The sequence below is a fragment of the Carassius auratus genome, unplaced genomic scaffold (assembly GCF_003368295.1).
Source record: "Carassius auratus strain Wakin unplaced genomic scaffold, ASM336829v1 scaf_tig00214145, whole genome shotgun sequence".
NCBI classification, from domain to species: Eukaryota; Metazoa; Chordata; class Actinopteri; order Cypriniformes; family Cyprinidae; genus Carassius; species Carassius auratus.
In genome coordinates, this window is record NW_020527536.1 from 350,185 (window position 1) to 373,591 (window position 23,407).

General features: G+C 38.6%; 1 protein-coding gene across 1 annotated transcript in view; it reads left to right on the plus strand.

Annotated features, from left to right (window-relative positions):
• The window catches only part of LOC113091233 (NACHT, LRR and PYD domains-containing protein 12-like), a 60,969-nt gene that overhangs the window by 35,602 nt on the left and 1,960 nt on the right, over positions 1-23,407 (plus strand). The window contains exon 10 of the mRNA XM_026256651.1: positions 11,420-11,584. Within this exon, the coding sequence (XP_026112436.1) occupies positions 11,420-11,584 (165 nt within the window). The remainder of the gene's footprint in view (positions 1-11,419; positions 11,585-23,407) is intronic.

The window sequence follows — 23,407 nt, forward strand, 5'->3', positions numbered from 1 at the left end:
TTAAAGCCTCCCGCAAATATCCACGATCACAAATAACAATGATTTTCGTAAAATAATGATTAATTATAAATTGATGATTTGTTATTATCATTATGGTCTTGTGAAAATAATAATATGGGGTGCGAGAAAATTATGCATACAAATAGTAGCCTAGTGCTACTGAGTGCAGGCATGTTTCAGCCCAGTTACACACCGTTCCTCAGAGCCAAAACACAGACCGAATTCTGTTCAGCTGGAGGGGGTTGGGTTTTGGATAGTTATTCATGGCTTGTGGGGTCGAGATAAAGGTGTGAATTGCTCTTTCATATGGACAGTGGCTTTCACTTGCTGAACCGGTTTATACAGGACTGTTGTTTTGGTTATATTCACAGTGCTGGCTCTCTCTGACGAGAGAAATGCAACATTCACACATTACACTATTCCTTTTAGTTTAAAAACATTTCATGCTTTCTGTAGATATATTTTTAATGTACCTATGTGAGACACCACGATATTTTGTTAATTAAAAAATTATCCAGTCATTATGATGAAAAATTAAAGTGATGAGACGGCGCCTCCCTGTCATTAATGCACATTAATAATTTTTCTGTAGATATATTTTTAATGTACCTATGTGAGACACCACGATATTTTGTTAATTAAAAAATTATCCAGTCATTATGATGAAAAATTAAAGTGATGAGACGGCGCCTCCCTGTCATTAATGCACATTAATAATTTTTGCATAAACACTTGAATATAAGCTTCTTATCACGTGTAAAATTCATGCCAACAGCCAACATATTTAGCTTGATCAGAAGGTTGACTGCAAGAGTCGAGCGGGATGTTAAGAGTTTGTCTGTTTCTTTTACTGATTATTTTCGGGTTAAAGCATGATTTAAACAGATTCACACTCAATCGCTTTCGCAATAATGCGTTCAAACAAATGTAATCGTACAGTGCTACATTATCAGCATGCTATCTGATTTTGAAATCTTGAAGTTAATCGATCTGTTTAGATAAAATAACTGACAAATATGTTATTTTCATCACAGACAGCAATTAAAGATTAGTTTGGCATGTGATATATAGGGAAAAAAGTGTACACATAGCTTAAGCCACTTTGAAACTCTCCTGTTATTTTTTTTAATTATTATTATTATTTTATATGCTATGTTATGAACATAACATTTCAAACATACTGAAATACTTTATTCACGGAGTGAAGGCGGAGCGTGTTTCTGGTCAATAGCCGCATTTCCACTGTCGGGCCAGTGCGAGCCAGGGCTTAAAGCGGGCTGGGCGGGGCTCATAGCCTCAGGCCAGTAGCACCGAGGCCAGAATAGCGCAGGGCTTCCACCGTGGAGCCTGAAGCTCCGCTGCGCATCACTAAAACACGCCCTTTACATGCCTCTCAGAACAACGTCATGCAACCTCATTATTTCACCAACAAAGAGAAGTTATCAGAAAAAGTCACTGGAACATGCGCGATCACAAAACGAAGATGATAAAAGCGGCCGTTTGTTTGCATGCTTTGTTATATATTCACATTCAAAAGCATCGATGATGTAGAATAAGTGATACATTGACCATAGGCTATTGATTTAATTTATCAGGACTCAAAATTAATCACACATAAATACACCTATTTATATTTTATTTATTTATTTTTAACGTTCATGAAGCGTTAAATTTATTTTTAACGCTCATGAAGAATGAATGATAATATCTCTATTTTAATAAAAGCTCCCGAACAAAAACATTAGGCTATTATATACATTACTAAATAAATACACGAGAATAAGAAGCTGATGTCTGATTTCCTCAAACGGTCATATTTACCATGTTTACTATGGTAATGTTAATGCCTAGCGTGCACAGACTTTTGCATCGCTTATAAATATTTCTGCGTTGTATGGTGATTATAATACACATTGGATCAAGTTATTTCAAAGACTCGCTGCTGACTGAAAGGGAGTTTTGAGCTTGACTTATTTAAAAGTGTTTAATGCTGGTGTTAAAGCCAGTCCCGGCGCCAGAGGATTTTAACAGGGGGGGCTATCCCTTCTAGCCGGGGGGAGGGCGGGGTGCACATAGCTTGAGTGTCAGTGGCCGGTTGATATCGATGTAATTTAATTTAGCCTATAAAACAAAGTAATAAGAACTATTCTTTCAAAACCTGATCTCATGCTTTCATTCAGTTGCACATGTTTTCATTCCATATAATCATTGTTTAAAACACAAGATTATTGTAATATGTAATGAGAACATTTGGTTTAATCACCGAAACACAACAGTATGATCTTCTTTCAGTTTAGTACTATTAACATTCAGTTCATCCAACAGCAAACAATGCAAGATACTGGTTTCAAATCGGCCTTAGAAGTGCTGAAATTAATATGCTACAGTCCTATAAAAGACAGATTATACAGTTTTCACATTAGGCAATACACTTTTGTATACCAATATATTTAATACATTTCCCAACATTTACATAATCTATAATTTCCAAAATATCCATCCTATGTGTAATCAAGTGAATGATCAATGAAGACATCCTCTACAATAATTTGAATGTTATCATTGTTCTAGCACCTTGGAAAAAACCTTTTGGCGTGGCGAATCCATGCTTGCCATTGGTCTACACTGATGTCATCACATGCATCATCCATGGCCTGAAGGAGGGTAGCACGCTCAAGGGGTTGGCGATCATAGACATTCCACCTCCATGCTGAAAAAAATTCCTCAATAGGGTTGAGGAAGGGAGAATATGGAGGCAGGTAGAGGGTCATGAATCGGGGATGGGTCTGAAACCATGCTTGAACTACCTCTGTGTGGTGGAACCTGACATTGTCCCACACAGTTACATAGGTGACCATTTCACCTTGACAGGCTGGCTCAATTTCATTGAGGAACTCTATAAGATGTGCAGCATTATAGGAGCCAAGTAATGGCCTAGGTCCTACAACACCATCTTCAGCGATAGCTGCACATATAGAGATGTTTCCTCCACGTTGTCCAGGCACTTGGACATAATTTATATGTTTGTACAAACATGCATTTTTATTTCTGTAGTTCTCAAAATCCATATACTGTATATTCCTGACAAACTAATTTAAAATCTATAGGTTCACCAAACGGTTCAGTGATTAACCATTAAGATCAGTTGGATTAAATAATAGACAAATGTATTAAACTGAACGAGAAGAGATGAAAATCAAAAGTTTGATAGCAAGAGATTTATGAAAGGTGGTTACTGGAAATGAAACATTTATTAAGATGAAACACTTTTTTTTGTGTAGTGAAAAGGATACTTTGTGGTTTTGTGTATTGTACTAACACAATCGAAAATATGCTGAAATGTTTGAAAAAAGTGCACTTTTGATGATCTGATGTGATATTAGTACTATGAGTTGTGAAAATGTACACCTTGCTTGTGAAAATAGTACCAAAGCGAATAAAAAAAAATGTTTTAAAAAGTCTTTAATACTGGTGTTAGAGCTGTTATCTTTCTGAAATGATCCACAGCGCAGACTCTAACATTACTCTAAAATTACTTTAGTTGTCAATTACTAAAGCTTTTTTTTACATCGTGTGAATGTTGTTGATTATAATGAGAGAACTTGAGTTTAATCGTGAGTTCACTAACTAGGACCACGCCACAAACCAGCTATGCAACTGGGGAAGAGTAGAAAGAGGATGAAGGGGTCAAGGGAATGGGATGATGGTCAGGTTGATCAGGGCATCTTGAATTGATGGCTCAGGGAGACGCAGGGTGTGGGTACCGTATCTAGCGTATATTTAGGCCAGACAATGAGGACCCCCTGATACAACCTGATAGAAATATAATGCGGGATAAGGTTGGTTGAATGGATGAGACAGGGAGGGAAGGGTGGGTTCGAGAGAACGAGACTAGCAGAGCGGTATGAGGTGGGTTTCTGTTTTTCGTAAGCCTTTAAATATGAATGTGTTGGAAAGAGAGAAGCTGGGCAATCGCAGCCAGTGGTTATTCGAAGGAATAGTTGATCCCTCAAGTAGGTTTAAATGCACGTGGGGATCTGAGGAAGGAAAGAGAGTGAGATGTTAAGTTGAAGATATACAGTGGGTCGGTTGATGGGAAGGAAGCTTTGAGACAGTTCCGGCCGGAGAGGTATCGTGAAGATCATGCGTGGAGCAAGGCGATTAAGAATGGCTTCTTGGGAAGCCTATTTGGTGTTTGACCGACGAGAGATGCATGTTTATTTCTGAGCCAAGTCTAACTTCTGGAATGGGAAACGAGACGAGAGTCAGTTTACGAGATTAAGGAGCCGTGGTATAGGAGTTGCTCGGAGGAGGAGTTGTTGTTGAGTAGATTAAGTTGGCCTATGCATGAATTGCATAACTGCCAAACATAATCGTCCCTTGTGTATGTTTCCAATTTCTACTGCATCGTCTGAGCAGATGAGTAGAATCGGACTATTCAAACCCCCAAGGATTTTATATTATGACTATGGGACACATTTCATAATGCTGTGAATGCAATGCTTCTACCTAGTGGTCTGTCGACTATGTCAAGTTCTTGATAGAAGTGCAGAGGTGCTTTGCAAGTCAGTCTGCTGGTATCGTAGGGTTATAAGAGCAGGAGTTTCTCACGTGGCTCCATCACGGAATGCACAGGTGTGGAGGCGCTTGTAGAAGAGAGGCGGCCCTGACAGTGGCTGAAGAAAGGATGATGGGATCAAAGGATGTCTTGAGTGGGGGAGGGGTTGAGGATGAGAGGGTATGGGAGGGGGTAGGGAGCGCTGAAGCACTGATGGCTGAAGCGCTGATGGCGGTGCTGTTGTAGCAGAATGATCGTTTTACCTGAGGCGCTGCTGGCAGTGCTGTTGTAGCCGAATTATCATTCCTCCTGGGGCGCTGCTGGCGGTGCTGTTATAGCTGAGTGATCGTTTCACCTGAGGCGCTACTGGCGGTGCTGTTGTAGCTGAATGGTCATTTCAACTGATGCGCTGCTGGCGGTGCTGTTGTAGCTGAATGGTCGTTTCACCTGAGGCGCTTCTGGTGGTGCTGTTGTTAACTGCAGGCTGGGCACTGTAGAGGTGGTGCTGTTGTTAGTTGTGAGGTCATCCACCTGATGTACCGCTGTGGTGGTGATAGCTGCAGATTTAATAATGCTATTTGGGCAGAAGTAACAACATTATGACACAGTGCTTGTCAGATTAGTTAGATAATTAGAAAACACAGGGCCATATTCCTGTAAACAGCTGAAGTTAGGGTGGAAAAAGGATGTTGGGATGAAAGGATGTTTGTGAGTGGGGCGTGTTGCAAGATGCGGGGAGGGAGGTTGGGAGGTAGAGAATGAAAAGAAGATTTAAATAGAATTGGAGGTTGAAGGGAGACCGGCTGGTCTGCATGAGCGAAGACTAAAGAATACAGAAGACGTGTCACTCCTTTAGTTTTGGGTGGCGTGAGGGACGGTGAATGGGCATCTGGGATTTAGAAGTAGCTGTAGAAAATTATTAGAAAACATGGAAACGTATTTCTGATAGTTTCTATTTACTTATTAAGCCATATCAGCATATGAGGCTATATGTCATGGCAAAATCAGTTAATACATAAAATCAATCCGTGCACAAGTCTTTAATACATACGAGTCAAGGGGGGAACAATTTAGACTGTTCAATTTGACCAGCCTGCATGTCTTTGGGCTGTGAGCCGTATTGCTGTAATCAGCTGAAAGGAAGGTTATAGGAATGGATGTTGGGATGAAAGGATGTTTGTGAGAGGAGTTATGAACGAAATGTGAGCATAGAGAAGAGAGATCTGTTGAATGAGAGCAGGTGAAATTACGTCTTGCCTGCCGCTAGGGGGCGCTGTGGTTTGATGCTGTGGAGGAGAATTCCCGAGACGTCACGTGTGACAGAGAGTAGAGTTGCCGGAAGTGCTGGGGGCTCAAAGTTTGTCATGACAGAAGTTTAACCCCTTTACGTGCAAACATCGCCGACGGCCCCAGTTTATTATTGTTTCACTTTCACAGCACGTTAAACATCACTGTCTTACTTCATCTGGACAAACTGTGCATCAATTGAAAGTTTAAAGACTCTAGCTTCGATATTTGACCAATATTTTGATAAAACATTGTTGCAGTGACAGATACTTAGTGATTTATGTCAGGAGTGCAAAATAATAAATCCGTATTATGCCACATTTTGAATAGAAATTCACCACTCACTCATATTCAGTCACGTCAGCAGCGGTTTATTTGTGTACAGCGTCAATAAGGATTTATAGACAAAAGATGCATATCTGCGGAGATATATGGATATATTTACTGATGTTTACTTCATATTTCTTCAGACAGAATCGTCATTTCTATTCATTTTCCATGGATTTACGCGATCTGATGATAAACAGCCTCTCCCAGTGATCTGTGTGTGCGTGCATTGGTCACAGCTCGTGCTGTGTGTGACTCAGACTCCGATTGGTCCTTCCCAATGTCAATCTGAGAGTGTAATATCTGGACACCGCCCCATCGTGTCACATGCTTCCTGCACACTTCCTGGTAGTTATCTGGCCAAAACAACACCGAAACATCTCTGTACACACGAAATATCCGAATAATAAACCCGCGATTACGATAGTAAAGCTTGGTATGAGATTTTCTTGAGATCTGGGGCATTTTTATAAAAAAAATCAAAAATGTACATTGGAAATGCTAACTTCTGCAGCGATGAAAAAGGCTACAAATAACATATTTTTACAACAGTAAACTACCAAATTCCACCCCTGATCGCTAAAGGAAGTTATTATAAACACTCGATCGGGGTTTGAAGTGAGTTTTGAGTAAAAGTGTACTAATAATTTCATAAATTGTCTGATGTAGCTTGATGCTAATGTTAGCTCCGATGTTACTAATAGCAGGTGCTTTTCTTCTTCATAATGCATTTTTGTCTCAATAATTCACGTAAAGTCGTAAGAAAATGTTTTGTTCTAGTTTTATAGTAAGACTTTTGATAAATAAGGGCTAAATGCAAAGAGAGACTGAAGTGAGATCGCTGCTTTGTTGCTTTGTAAAGCCTGAAAAACCACAATCAAGGCTAATAAAGGTGGAATAAAAACAAAAGAATAATGATAAAAGAATAATGCGGATAATGTGTCATACCTGGTGGAGGTGTGAAAGACTCGTTTGGTGAGAACAATACAATCATGAATGGGGAGTTTTGCAAAGCCAACACACACACAAAATACATGTTTACATGAGAGATCTTACAGAGATGACAAGGGCCATAAATCAATCTGATTAGCCTTCTCTAAAAACACACATGACATGATTCTTTCAATTTCTTGTTTTAGGCAAATTAGGCCTAAATAATGGGAACAAAATTATACAGTGCTTCACATTTAAACATGCAACAATTTCTTAATCTTAATTTCTCAATTTCTGACTAATATAACACATAATTAATATAATATAAATAATACTGCACACCTTTTAAATGTGTCCAATCTAAAATATGGTTTAATACCATGTAGCTTAGAAAATATATGCACAGACTCTTTCTCGTTCTAAGAAATGCACATAACTTCATAAATACCAAACTTTCATCTGTGAATATTAAATATTAAATATATTTAATATTTAAACTATAGTGTTTTTCTTTCATTTTCCGCAACTGAAGCCATCAAATGTAACACATCAGCGAGGCAAAATTGACGTCTATTTGCGAAAATGTGCTTTGATGCGCTTGTTTGATAACTTGTGGTTAAAGCGCCACTCAGTGGTCAAAGGCTGCAAATGCACTTTATACTGCCGCCGACGCGGTACCCGCAGCGGTAAAAGAGGCGTTTTCGATGTCTACTTAGTGTACATGTCTGCCATCTAGTGGTAGGCAATACAAATGAGATATTACACCTTATAAGGAACTACAGTCTATTTTTATTACTATTATGACGTCTTGTCGCAAATTTGCAACTTTGGTGCTTAGAGGGTTAATAAATCAACATGGGATCTTATCAGTCACATGGTCCAAATTTTCCGGCTCTTGCAGAGTATAATTTTGGACATGATTCCTATAAAGTTTCAAGCAAGAAGATTCAAACACACACATACTAAACATGAATCTGAACCCTTAAGCTATTTAATAGTAATTAAAAAACATACACAATAAGTGATTAGAAACATGATAGTCATGTGTGTGGGTTAAGCATTAAGCAATGGACTGATAATTGTTTATGAAAAAGTCTTTTTGAGTTCATTTGGTGCATCTACATCAGTTTCTGTGCCATTCTTTAAACATAAGGACATGTTCTGTGGAGGCCAGAGATTAAAAGGTCTCCTAAAGGAATTTCACTCCGGTTCTTTTCTTCTAGGTGGGGGAAACTCAAACTTGACCCAAAATAGAGAATCTCCTTCCAGAGTTGATCAATGAGTTTGTTTGTTTTAATTCAGTCAGTTGTTCTGTGAAAGAGTTGGTTAGTTAGCTTGCTTCAGACTGGCTGGCTCTTGAAAGTGTTTTACGAACATCCTGTGTCTCATCCTGGGCCCCTTTGTGGAATTCAGTTCCTTGATTTTCAACCATGTTCTCGATTAAATCTTTAACCCTCTGAGGTCTTAAGGGTATTTTTGGGGCCTGGAGAAGTTTGGTTATGCCTTAACATTAGTGTTTTTTTCAGTTTCTTATTAAACATATAAATGGCTAAAGTCTAATCTCATTGTAATCAGCACAAACTGGGCTATAATAATATGTGAGCAGCATGTATGTACATGATTGTGTTTTTGAGAAAACAATGCTTATGCATGGTAAGTGAAAAAGTAAAAATTTAAAATCACATGAATAAGGCCATAAAACACATACAGAACATTGGTTCCCGGGACTTTTGAGAACTGGATCTTGTAGCCTAGAGTTTTTCTTTCTAAATTATGTGGAAATCATCTTGTTTACTCACTTAGAGAAAACAATATATTGATTAAAATTTTCGAAGACACTTTTTGTGTAGAAAGGGTCTATGCGAGAGGGTGTGAACTATGAGTATTATGTTATGATTTACAACTGAGAAGACAAAGGTCTCCATAATGAGCTGCATAATGAGCCTTTCAGCAAGGGGTGTGACTGTGATGGAAGAATTACAAGAAATAATCTAAGGATAAAATAAATGTATATAATTTTATGTTTGTACTTTATTTAGTGCAGTTACACAGTTTATTAGGAACAATCAAAGCTGACTTTCAAAGCTGATTTTTTTGCATCACTACTCCAGTTACACAATTCTTCAGAAATCCTTTTAACAATCTGTTTTTCTATAAAAAAAAACATATTTATTGTTATTATTATCATCATAATTATTATTATTAGTTATGTTGAAAATAGCTGAGAATATGTATATTTTTGGACATTGTTTTAATATGGATTACTTTATCACAGAATATTTGCTTTCGGTAGCTTGCTTAGTTTTTAAAGTAGACATGTCAAGCTTTCTATAGATATATCTCTCATGTCTCTGTTGAGTATTCACTGAGTTACAGTTTATTAAATAGACTTTAATTAAAATAGACTGTTGTTCCTACTATGGTGTAATATCTAAATTGTATTATCTACCACTAGATGGCAGACATGTAGTACATAGATTCTAGACCAAACTTACACCAGGTTCCTTTTCAAAGTGTTCAAGGAAAGAGCAGAGCAAGTGAGCTCTTGTGTCATTGATGTAAAAGCAGTTCAGTTCCTAGATTGTAAATTGTGAGATTTGTGAGAGAAAATCGCCAAATGACTAATAAAAAAAAAAGATGTACCATGAGGATGTGTTGCATTTGTTAGCTGATTCTGACTCTGAAGAGGAATTTTGCCTTTTGGAAGTGACAATCGGTTGTCTAATAATCGCTCTTATCCCGGTACATCTTTGCAGCGCAGTGTTGCTGCTGTGCAAGGCAAGAATATTCACGAAGCACAAACAAGTGATAATTTGGACCATTTGCCCAACAGTGATGGGGGTGGCTTTTTGTAGTGTCAAAAGTAGAGCTGTTGCTAGAGGTTTTATTACTATATAGTATAGTAATAATTTAGTACTTTCACCTGTTTTATTGGTGGTTTCCTCTTTTCTGATAATTTGGAATGAGGATTCAATGACAAAAAAAAAACATGCAAATAAGTTCAAACATCCATTCAACTGATAAACTAATCAAAAAGTAGGCTACTGCTTACATGCATTTTACTACTATATAATATAGTAATATAATAATAATTTAGTATTTTCTCCTGTTTTATTGTTGGTTTCCTCTTTTCTTATTATGTGGAATGAGGATTTAAAGACAAAAAAAAAGGCATTTCAAGATGGCCGCCCCTGATGACATCATAATATGCAAATTACATTAGTATATTTACACCCCAAAATTAACTTTCGGTCATGCCCAACATTTTTCTATTTTACTGTAGATCTCTATCTTTAAGCCTTTTCAAGCCACATGCTTTTTAAAATCTTGATGAAAAAAATCCAGAAATCTTCCAAAAATCCCTGGCACCTAAAGGGTTAACTAGGGTCTAAAATTTCCATGGCTTTGGCAAGTAAAAGAAAAGTGTGTTATATGCCAGAAGGCCAATAACTTTTTATAAACTTTAATAATAAATATTTTGAGATAAGAGTTTAGTACTTTCAGTACTTTCATCAAGGATCCATAAAATTGATAAAAAAAGAGTAAAGAATTTGACAGTAAGCGTAATAACATTAATTTACAAAAAAAGTTATTTGTGATTTTCAGTGCTACAGCTTTTGTGATGTAAACATTTTTTTTACACTCTATCTCTATGAACCTGTTAGGCCAGACATGCAATGTGCAATTTCAGCAACTTTTTGTTTTATTTTTGTTTTCATTGTTTCGTGATTCTGAACTAAACTGAATAGTAGCTATTTTGCATCTCCCTCTGGTTTTGTGTTATGAAGTATAATTGCTAAAAAGAACATGGCAGTTTTAAATCTATCTTGAGTTTGTTTAAAAAGATAAATGGAATTGCAATATAATAACACTATAATAAAAAGATTTTAGTTTTTAAATCTTATCTTTATATTCTTTCTTTCACTAATTTGTGAACAAAACAATTCAGGAGCAGTGTTGCACCACTAGTGTCTGCATGAGACAACTTATGCCTTACTTTTGCATATTAATGCAAGATGTATAATTTCAAATGATTTGGGGGGATATTTGTTTCTTCCTGATGATGTTAAATGAACGCAAAATGATCTTTGTTATGAACATTGTGACGAGTGGGGCGGGGCCAAGGGATGAGAGACCGGTGGTGGGTCGCAGGTGTCGTTCATTACCCAATCACTCCACCGGCCTCCCTCGTTCCCAAATCCCTCGGCCCCGCCCCACTCGTCACAAACATATATTACAACATAATACAACATATTATACAATGAACATAATGAACAAAATAATGTGATCTGGACTGTTGCTGTGTTTTTGAAGGTTGTCTGGCTGTATGGTGACAGAGGAAGGCTATGGTTTTGTGTATTCAGCATTGAATTCCAACCCCTTATATCTGAAAGAGCTGGATCTGAGCTACAATCACCCAGGAAATTCAGGAGTGAAGCCGTTTTCTAAAAAACTGGAGGATCAAAACTGCAAACTCAAGTATGTCAAGCAGGATGTTTTAGGTTTTATTATTTATACTCTCCAGTGTCAATAATATTACAAAACTAAATTTAAAATTAATAACAACAAAACTTTTAATGCTTAACAAGTCACAAAACAGGAGCAAATAATGAAAATACAACAAGAATGGCATCCCCCTCCTTCAAGTTTCTATCAAATTTAGAAACATATTCAAAATGATAACTGAAGTTACAGACATTATCAACTTGTAAATGTAGGAATAAAAAAGCCCTTAATTTAAGTATGACAAGTTGCACATTGTAGTCACTATTTTAGTAAAGTAGTTGAAATTACTTCTGATTTTAGATCAGTTCAAACAAACATTCAACAATAAGAATACACAACGGTTTCAACAAAAAGGCTGGGGAGGACACAGATGGCACACTGGAAAATGTTTCTGAACTTCTTTGATTAACTTCCTGACAAAGAAACCCCAGAAATTATTAATACTGTTATTATTATTATTATTATTATATATTACATGTATATATTACATATATAATATAAGTACAATTATATTGCAAATATAAAAAATGATAAAAAAAATACTACTGCTTTCTAACTGAAAAAAGAGCTGCGAAGTGTTTAAAGACACACAAACTGAGCCACAAGGTATCAGAGAAACAGTTAAACAGCTACAGTATATAAATGCCTCTCATATAATAGTTACTTCAAACATGTCCACATTAAAAATCTCTTCTCTTACAAGTGCTGAGTTTCTATTACTACTACACCTCCTAGACCATATGGATTATAAAATAAACTGGATTTTAAGTAATAAAACTTGAGAAAGCCTGACCAGAAAGTTTGAAGTAAGTTTGAAGAAGTTTTAAGAAGTTAGAAGTGTATAGTTTAAAGTTCATTTCTCTTGGTTCATGTCAAATTCACTATAAGTCGCAGGACCAGCCAAACTATGAAAAAAAGTGCAACTTATAGTCCGGAAAATACGGTACTCCCTACATGTACATAGTTCTTTTCGTTTTATATATATATATATATATATATATATATATATATATATATATATATATATATATATATAAAAGTTTACATTTCTGATTAATAGATGTAAGGCAAACACAAATGTATGGGCATATATTTTTATGATGAATGTGTATGTTTCTGATATGAAGATATTCGATATGGTATCTGAGGTACATCTGATTGAAATTATTGTTTATATGAGAAAAAAAAGGAATTCAGGTGAGCAGAGACAAACAATTAGGAGCGGTAAAGGTAGAAATGAGGGGGAGGGAGGAACGCCACAGAAAGGTGTATGGCGAACGATCAAAACTACATGTGCAGAAATATAGAGAAAGCGCACACAGAAGAACAGGTTGATCGGACAGAGGACATGACTGTAACACCCATACACCCCCCTTTCTCTCTCTATTTATGTCCGTGTGGTCGAGACAGAAGCCCACCAGGGCGGAGCAGATGACCACCACATCCGTGTGGTCGAGACAGAAGCCCCCCAGGGCGGCGCAGAAGACCACCAAATCTGTGTGGTCGAGACAGAAGCCCCCTAGGGCGGTGCAGAAGACCACCACATCCGTGTGGTCAAGACAGAAGCCCCCCAGGGCGGCGCAGAAGACCACCACATCCGTGTGGTCGCATTAACAGGAGAACAAGTGGTTAGGCAAGTCTGAAACAAGTTAAGGGTAGCCTCCGTGGCCATGACAGGATCAGTCAGGCGCTCAGAGAGTTCGGCTGAGATGTGACAAGGCTCTGGAAGTTCCGCAGAGGTGAGGAGAGACTCTGGTAGTTCAGCCGAGCTGAGGAGAGGCTCTAGTAGTTACAGCAGAGATGTGGAGAGGCTCTGGTAGTTCAGGAGAGGCGTGGAGAGGCGTGGAGAGGCTCTGGTAATCCCCATGGTGTTTTATACTGGATTCCAGAAGATCAATGCTGACTTGACTCTGCTCATGAAGATCATTGGTGGCCTGACTCTGCTTATTAAGATCATTGGTGACTTGCATTTGTTCATGAAGATCATTGGAGACTTGTATTTATTCATGAAGATCAATGGTGACTTGCCTTTGCCCATGAAGATAGTCGGTGACTTGACCTTGCCCATGAAGAACACTGGTGACTTGACTTTGTCTACGAAGATCAATGGTGACTTCACTTTGTTCACAAAGAATACTGGTGACTGGACCTTGCCCGTGAATTTCATTGGTGACTTGCCCTTGTCCATGAATTTAACCAGGGACTTGACTTGACTCCGGAGTGTCAACGGTGACTAGCCCTGACTCCGGAAGGTCAGTGGTGACTAGCCCTGACTCTGAAAGATCAACGGTGATTAGCCCTGACTCTGTAAGGTCAACGGTGACTAGCCCTGACTCTGAAAGATCAACGGTGATTAGCCCTGACTCTGAAAGATCAACGGTGATTAGCCCTGACTCTGTAAGGTCAACGGTGACTAGCCCTGACTCTGGAAGGTCAACGGTGACTAGTCCTGACTCTGGAAGGTCACTGAGCACCTGACTTGACTCTGGAGGGTCAACAGGAACCTGACTCGACCCTGGAGGGTCATCGGGAACCTGACTCGACTCTGGAGGGTCAACGGGAACCTGACTCGACTCTGGAAGGTCAACGGGAACCTGACTCAACTCTGGAGGGTCAATTGTAGCTGTCATTCTGTGCAGAGGCACTGGACAAGCAGCCATCTTGTGCCATGACTCTGGACCGGTGGCCATCTTGGGCCGTGGCACTTGGCTGGCGGCCATCCTGGGCAGTGGCGCTGGGCTAGCGGCCATCTTGTGCTGTGGTGCTGGGCTGGCGTCCATCTTGCGTCGTGACGCTGGACTGGCGGCCATCTTGTGCTGTGGTGCTGGGCTGGCGGCCATCTTGCATCATGGCGCTAGGCTGGCGACCACCTTGTGCTGTGGCGCTGGGCTGGTGGCCATCTTGCGTTGTGACGCTGGGCTGGTGGCCATCTTGTGCTGAGGTGCTGGGCTGGCGTCCATCTTGCCTCGTGGTGCTGGGTTGGCGGCCATCTTGTGCAATGGTGCTGGACTTGTGGCCCTCATGGGCAGTGGCGTTGGGCTGATGACCACCTTGTGCTGTGACGCTGGGCTGGCAGACTTCTTGTGCAGTGGCGCTGGGCTGGCGGCCATCCCACCGGAAGAGACAGGAGTGGCTGGGGCATCCCACGGAAGCCGATGCTGCAAGTAGCACACAAATTCCCAGAACCCAAATGTGTCCAACTGAACCATTTCCTCTTGAGGAACCGGGTCATCCAGCCCGGTATTAAAATAGTCCTTTATGGTCGCATCATTATATCCCATGTCCTCGGCCAGGGACCAGAACACCTATGCCATGGCACCTACCTCATTGCCCTCTTGGAGGAGGGTGGTCAACTTTAAATATTTAGTTCTCCGCTCCACCATACTGACTGGGGAACGGGAAACATCGAAAGACATACTGCTGGATCCTTAGGTGATCGTAGTCAAAACAAGCCAGGGTCAAAACCAGAATGCAGTCCAAAAACAAACAAACAAAGAACAGGAAAGGGAACGGAACGGGAACTCGAAATACGAGGGGTCTCGGAGGAGGAGAAGACAGGATCACGAAAGGAAAGGACTCCATACAGACAACAGGAAAGGACTGGTAATTATAGGGAGGCTAATGACAATTAAGTGAAGGCACCTGGTGCAATTAGCAGGAGTGCAATTACTGTGATGAAGGGACAAGGCTAGTGGGAATAGTAGTGCCTACGGTGAAGTGCCTAAGAGGAAGTGAGCCCACTAGTGGACACCCAGGGAAACAGAGATTAGTCAGCGTGTCAATTTAACTCTCTATTTAACAGCATTAACTTACAATGAAATATGTATTCCTTCAGGCAGTCTGGATGTTCTCCTGTCTTGCTAAATGTTGTGTCAGTTTGCTTAAGTCCCGTGTGCTGTGAAGTGGGAGCAGCTGACGGAAGATTCCACTTGGTCTTAAAGCCTTCCGCAAACACTACAGTCACAAATAACAATGTTTTTCATAAAATAATCATTCATTATGATAATTTGTTATTATTGTGGTCCTGTGAAACTAATAATATGGGCTGCTAGAAAATAATTAATTAAAAGAGTAGGGCTGCTGTGAGTGCAGGCATATTTCAATCCATTAACATGAAAACACCGTTCCTTTCAGCCAAAAAACAGACCGAATTCATTTCAGCTGGAGAGGGTTGGGATTTTCAGAGGTAGTTATGTATGGAGAGTGAGAAGTCATTTGCCGATTTGGGTTTATTTGTGCGGGGTCTGAGCCGGTCGGCCATGATGGTAGGAGATGCTATCAGTTGCCAGGGTCACTGCCTTCAGAACTTCACAGAGGTGCAACTAAGCATTCCAGAGCTCTTTAATTTTTGCGGGACAAAGAAGGATCTACAAATTCGAGAAAGAAAAGGAAGAAAGTAAAGCAATGCAAAATGATAAGGCGGAAGAAATGGGACCTTACAAGAATAAGTTCACATTGTGCGAAACGAGTATTTGGAGAAGCTCTCAGGCATCCAAAATATCGACTATTCTTCCTATGTTTTCCATATGTATCGTGTAAGGTACTGGAGCAGTTTTTAATGCACCAGTGACTTCCAGGCATGGTAAAACAGTGCGGAATTGTGAGAACCTCATCTACTACCGAGTTGACAACACATGTAAACAATCGTGTTTTGCCGCTTGTTTCCTGCAAACATGACAGAGAGGGTGATATCAAGGGGATGGGCTCTTGAACCATGATGAAAACTTCACACTCTCAATAGCTTTTGGGGGTTAAGATAAAGAAGTGAATCTCTCAGTCTTTCATATGGACAGTGTCTTATGAGAGTTTCAAACTTGCTGAGAAGGTTTAAATAAGACTCGTCATATTGGTTATAGGACAACTTAGAAGAAAGGTTTGAATCCACTTCAAATGTTGACTACTGTATGGCGCAATATTGTTCAAGTGATCGAGAGGGCGCCTACCTGTCATTAATGCACATTAATAATTTTTGCACAAACAGTTGAATATGAATATTTATTCACATTTTGCATATGCATTACAACGTAAATTAATTTTACATGAAATTATCCAAAATAAAACCAAACAAGATTTATAATGAAGATAAAACAAATAAGAATAAATGCTGCACTATGCACTCACCATCACATACGCTGCACAAATCTTGCACTCTGGCATTTTACAGACTTCTATTTAAAATGCGGATGCAATTCTTTTTTTTAACTTAAATTGTATGAAAGCCAGCAGAGCCGGGCGATAAATCGATTTTATCAATAAAGTCGTATGTGTAATTTACGTGGTTTGTTTGAATTAAAATCCGTTTTCTTTTTAACTTCCACAGACACTCCACTCAGGGCTCCTCTAATTCCAAATGGGCTCGACCCTCCACCGCGTATTTGCCAAAGAGACATGCTGCCGAGCAGAGTATGAGCAGAGCAGTGTAATGCTTACTTGAGCGAGGTCTGAGCATCGTGGTTTTGAATCGCTGCAAGAACGATCCATCACGAGTACAATTCATGCCAACAGCTGTAATATAACTGCATTTTCAGCAAGAATTCACGTTAAACATATTTAGCTATGGCTTGATCAGATGGTTTTAATGACTGCAATAGTCGAGCGGGATGTTACAGGCTAGTTCTCAAGGATTTTGTCTGTTCCTTTTTCCTGATTATTTTTGGGTTTAAGCATGATTTAAACAGATACAGCACGTTAATACGCAATGGCTTTCGCAATAATGCATTCAAATAAATGTAATCTTACAGTGCTACTACTTTATCAGTATCTGATTGTGAAATCTGTAAGAAATGTATCGATCTGTTTAGATAAAATAACTAATGAGAATGTAGTGTTATTTTCATCACAAACAAAATTTGCACAGCAGAAAGCAGGAATTATAGATTTTGCATGTGGTAGGGAAAAAAAGATATAGCTTTCATAAATAGCACACTAGTGTTCTTGTTAATGCTTTACTTTCTAACAGAGACAGATCTAGATTCAGTGGTGGTAGGGATACACTTATCAAAGAAAATACAGATCACACTATGTCCTTAATAATAATGGATGAAATGTTTAGACACTTACTGATTAGTAAATCTAGAGTGTGTCCATGATTGTGTGTGGGTACATGCACATGCCGAATCAGATTAAAAGGGTTTAAAATGGTTATAATTTATTTTGTAGTATTGATTTCAGCATTATCTATATGAATATTAAATCCCCTGCAATAGCAAAATGCTCAAACCGAGGAAATCATTGATAACATTTATGAAAACTCTTCAATAAAGGCTGGAGATTATTTTGGAGGTCTGTAAATAATAAATAAATAGGATGCGTGGAGCACCTTTCAGCATTCCTAGATATTAAAAGACAAATACTGACCAAATGACATTTGCTTGCATTGATAGACATCTTTAAATAGAGCAGCTACACCTCCACCTTTCCTAACAATCCTGCAGACACTCATGAAAGTATAGTTAGGAAGATCTGTCTTCGAAACTTTTTTTGTTTAAAAACATAAAATCCAAGTTGTTTGTGGTGATTAAGTCATTGATCATAATTTATTTTTTTTTTTTTAGCGAGTGAATGGTTTTAAAAATGCTAACTTAATGACATTACTTTTTGTCCCCACAGCAATCATAGTTTGATGCATAACAGGCTGCAAATTAGATGGGTTAGCCATACAGCTTGAGAAGGCCTTAAGACTTTATATCACATAATAAAACCAAAATAGAGAAAGCTACAGGGAAACTGGATTCGCTTGTTCTGTAAACATTTGTGACTGTTGCTGCTACCATATCGGGGACCCAGCGCATATCACAAAGATCTGCTTTCAGTTGTTTTTTGTTCAGCAGATGGAAAGGGTTTGGGCCCTGGTGTTGTGGCAGTAGCCAGAGAGTTCTCAGAGAAACTGGGCCCACATGCTTTTGAGGTTGTGCTCCCACCGTTTTTTAGTTGATGTCTGGGGGCTTGCAGAGAAAAGAGTGAAAAGAGGAGAGTTTGGTCCCATCATACGCAGTATTATCTGCTCAACTGTTCTCAAATCGGATGTGTTCGATAGGAACAGTATTCGGTTCAGTGTACCATGTTTGTGAATGTGTCATCATTAACTATAATTACATTACAGGTATCTCATAAATCAAACCTTGTTCCTATTAAATGGTAAATGGTAAATGAACTGCATTTATTTAACATATATAAGTCTTAATTATTATGGTCCAACATCCCAATCATAAAATTCCCTTCACCATATAACAGAATCATTAACTAAACAAACATAATTTTCAATATATTTTATACTATCACACTTTCAGATGTTCAGCAAAATACTTGAATAACATGTACACTGTACATGCATGTGCAGTATGAACAGCTCATTGATTCTCAAATCGGGCGTGTCCGAAAGAAACTGGTTCTTGGGTGAGTGGACTGGTGATCCGTAAAACTGATGCAAACGATTCTTAATTGGAGAATGAGAACTTCTAGCAGTGGGCATGGACATTCGCTGCACTCATGCTCAGTGTATCCGCTGCTCTGCATGTGCTCATCCCATCACTGGTTCTTTTTTCACAGCATCTCTGGATATTTATTTGGATTAGTGCGTACTGCAGATGCAAACCATTTGTAATTATCCACTTTGATTTAGTGAACTGGTTCGACTGTAACGCATATCCAGGTCATCGATTCATGGGTTAAATTCAGGCATATAACATGAAACCTTTTTACACTAAATGCCTGGCCTGGCGCCAGCCTGGCTGGCTTTAAATTATTTACGACAGGAAATTCCAGAGTCACGTGGGCGAGCCTCAAAGGAGACACGAAACCCCCCACATTTAAGCACCCACACACAAACAGACCTTTCTTAACGTCTTTACCTTTGTCAATTTATTAATATGTATTTTGAATATGTTTGTGCGTAAAATGGTTAATCCTGTGTAAATGGTTAAAGTTGCTGACTTATAAATTGGAAATGTGTCTCCTAATTTTAATGTTCTCAAAAAGAACCATGGGTTGTAACCCCACTCCTGACCAGGTCGTAAAACTTTATGATCCCACTGGGAAACAGGACAGGAAAACTAACTCTTACAAAAAGAATGGTAAAATGTACTCAGATGTAGTCTAAATGTATGTAGTATTGTTTTTTTTTTGGTGCATTAGATGTTTCCCATATAAACTGGGACTATCTGCAGTTTTATTACGTGTTAATCAAATCTTTAAATGTGTGTAATTCTGCATTTGAAAGTAACTTCATGTTTTGATCATTTATATATATAATTTTTGGTATCTGTTTAATCATCATGCTTTGACAGACCCATTTATCTAAAGCAAAGTAATAAAAAATGTATTAATCTTGAATTATGAACTTGCTAGAATATCACTGCTGAGATCTGACAAGCCTAAGTTATTAGGGTGGGTGTTTCCACAGAGACAAAGGAACTTTTTCCCGCTTCAGATCGCGGACGTTCATTGGTTGTTTACGCGAACAGAGGCGTGAACCATCTCAAGCCATAAGAGCTGACCGAACAAGGTCCGCCCTCTCTTACGTTCTCTTACTCCCTTCCCTCTTGCTTCAACCCTGGTTGCTTCCGCTCGTCCCTCTGAGCGGCCTCGGGCCACTCTAATATCGCCGTCCCTCTCAGCCGGGAGGCAGCCATCCTCATGGCTCCTTCGGAAGCTTTCGTTTTCTTTTCTTTTCTTTTATTTTCTTTACTAAGTTTATTCAACTATTCGCCTCTCCACACAAGGAAGACGAATTCTGAAACATTGTTTGTTGAACCTTTCAAATACCGCGCGATTCCGCAGCTGCCCCGGGCCGGAAGACAAAGAGACCACGCTCACGCCAAGCTCCAGCACAGCTCACACGCGCGTCGCCGGTCTCACGCTACACACACTGGACACTTGCAAGTATCGTTTTCTATGGAGATTTAAATGCTGCTTAAAGTTTGCCTATGATTTGATTCGTTTGGTGTCTTTCAAGGGTACTGTCTGTGATTTTGCATAACTGAGCTCATTCTGTGATCTCATTCATTCTCTCTCTCACCTCTCTCTTGTCCTTTCTCTCTCATTCATTCTCTCTCTCTCTCTCATTTGGATTCCGTTATGTCTTGTACAAAGTTTACTGTCTGTATTGTCGTACGCGTATTTACTTTGTGTGATTTGTAGTTTGATGTATTATTAGTTCAATTATTAATTAATTATTATTATTCATGATTGCCTCCGAACCGCTCACATTAGGAGTCAATGAAGTGTCTGATCTTTAGCTACATGCTGTTTAAATTGAGTAACTAAATTTATCATAATGATAGGATAATGTTTTCATGGCCAGAGAATATTTTTCCTTGAATTATAATGAGTGATAACTTTATTGAAAATTGATAAGTTAATCTTACGGCCGTTTGCTGGACAAACCACTGTTTGATTTGCAGTAATTTACAATAAGAGATATCACTATAACTGATATGAAGAATGGAATATTGACATATTAATGAGTAAGTTACAGTGCCCTGTAATGAGTTATTGGTATAGGCAATTGAGATATTTTTCATCTTCAAAAAAATTTAGTGTAACTGTCATTTGAGATATATATTAATCACATTCCTGATTAATTATTCAAATTCCTTATATATCATTTGTTAATTATTATGTACAACCCAGTGTGGCTACACGACCTAAGAAGATACAGTTAAATAGAATGATTAATTTTTGAACCTGACATCACTAGCACACAGTGAACTGGGAGCGACCAGGCAGCAGAGGATTCTGCTTGGTCATAAAGCCTTCCTCAAACAACTATGTTAACGAATGAAACTGTGATTTGTGCGAAAAGAATGACTAATCAATTAATATTTTTTTATTTGCATGATCTGGTAGTCATATGGTGTATGCCTTTAAATAGGGGACAAATTGCGTTCCGTATAACTTTCATACAAAAAATTATTTGATGAATTATATACAGTTATGTTCAAAATTATTCAACCCCCTTGACTTGCAAGACAATTTGCTGTGGAGGGTGAAATCAATTTAACAAAGGCATCAGTAAAGTATTAGAGAAAGTTTGTTAATACACTTTTGAGTGATTCTGAGAATGGAACATTGATGAATCATGATAAAATTCGAATTGGTTCTACACATTCATGTTCAAAATTATTCAACCCCCTTTGTGCAGAATCTTTTTTTCTTTAAAATCTCCAATAAACGCTGTCTGTAAGTGTTTAGAAGCTTCTGTCAGCTCTCTACTACAGTTTTGGCCCATTCCACACCTGAAAAAGCTTTCAGATCACTGATAATCTTTGGTTTTCACATTGCCACTGCTTTCTTCAAATTCAACCAGATATTTGAAATGAGAATTAAGCCTGGAGACTGAACAGGTCACTCAAGTACATTCTATGACTGATCCCTGAACCAAGCAGTAGTAGATTTGGATGTGTATTTTGGTATGACTGGCCTGCAGGAAAGTCCATTGATCATCAGCTTCAGTTTTTGCACCAAAGGCATCAGGATTCTTGTCAAAATGGCCTGATACTTCAAAGAATCCATGATGTCCTTCATACAGGCATGATTTCCACTTCCTTCTACAGTAAAGAAACCCCATTACAGGACTGATCCACCACCAAGTTTGACGATGGAGATGGTGTCCCTTTGCTTATGAGCTTTGCCATTTTTTGCAGCAGACATACCGCTGATCCATGGGTCCAAAAAATTCCAGTTTGGTCACATCACTCCATAAAACATTCATCCAGAGCTCCACAGGTCCACACAAATGAATTTTATCAAGTTCAAGTTTGCATTTTGTTCTTCTTGATCAAGAGTGGTATTTATCAAGATGTCTCAACATGACGGCCATACTTGTCTAGTGTTCTTCTTACACACTGCATTGAAATGGTTTTCCTCCTTTCATCGGGTAAAACACACTTTAAGCTAAGAAATAAGGCTGAGAGCTGTGTCTCTAGAAACTTCCAATGTCTTGGAAATCATCATATAGCCTTTCTAAAGTAATACAATATTTCTTCTCTTTTGCTTTTGTGAGATCTCAGTTGACATTTTTGCTACTCAACTTCAATACATGCATGGGCCAAATTTTATGTGTAACAGCTCAAGCTAATTCTGTTTTTAATAGAGTTTCTAAAGGCTTAATTGTGTTTTAAGACTGTTTTATTCCCCACCATGCAAATAAGTGATTTAAAGACAGCAATGTTGAATAGGGGTTGAATAATTATGACATAGCCGTATTATTAAAAAATCTTATAACTCAAATATATTACATTATAAATCGACAATATCACTTTTAATATGCCAGTGAACTGTTATATATACAATTTTTATTATATCCTGGATCTTCAGAAAAGCTTGTATTTGTAAAGAACTGCAGTCTCTAGGGGGTTGAATAATTTTGAACACAACTGTAACTTTACCAGAGCCAGCTAACATTTGTAGGAATATCCCATTACTGCAATTGGAAAAGCTGCTTGAAACGTGGATCGATCATTAATCATAAAAAACGTGGATTAAAACATTAATGCAATTATAAATTAGATTATCATTACGATGTCAGAGTGGATATGAAGCAATGCAGGAAGGTTGTTTAATTTGCTAGCGGTTGGCTATTTAATGTTAACTGATTATAAAGCTGTCAGTTGTCTTGCTAGGAGATAATATTTTGCTATCTTCCTTACTCATCTTTGGATATTTACCATCATTTGGTTGCGGGATACAAAGGCAGACCATGCAGTTTCTGCAGTGTCAAACAAGAAAACAAAACCAGAATGCAGTAACTGAACTTACTGCGGTTTGCCTTGGTATTAACTTGGTATTAACTTAACA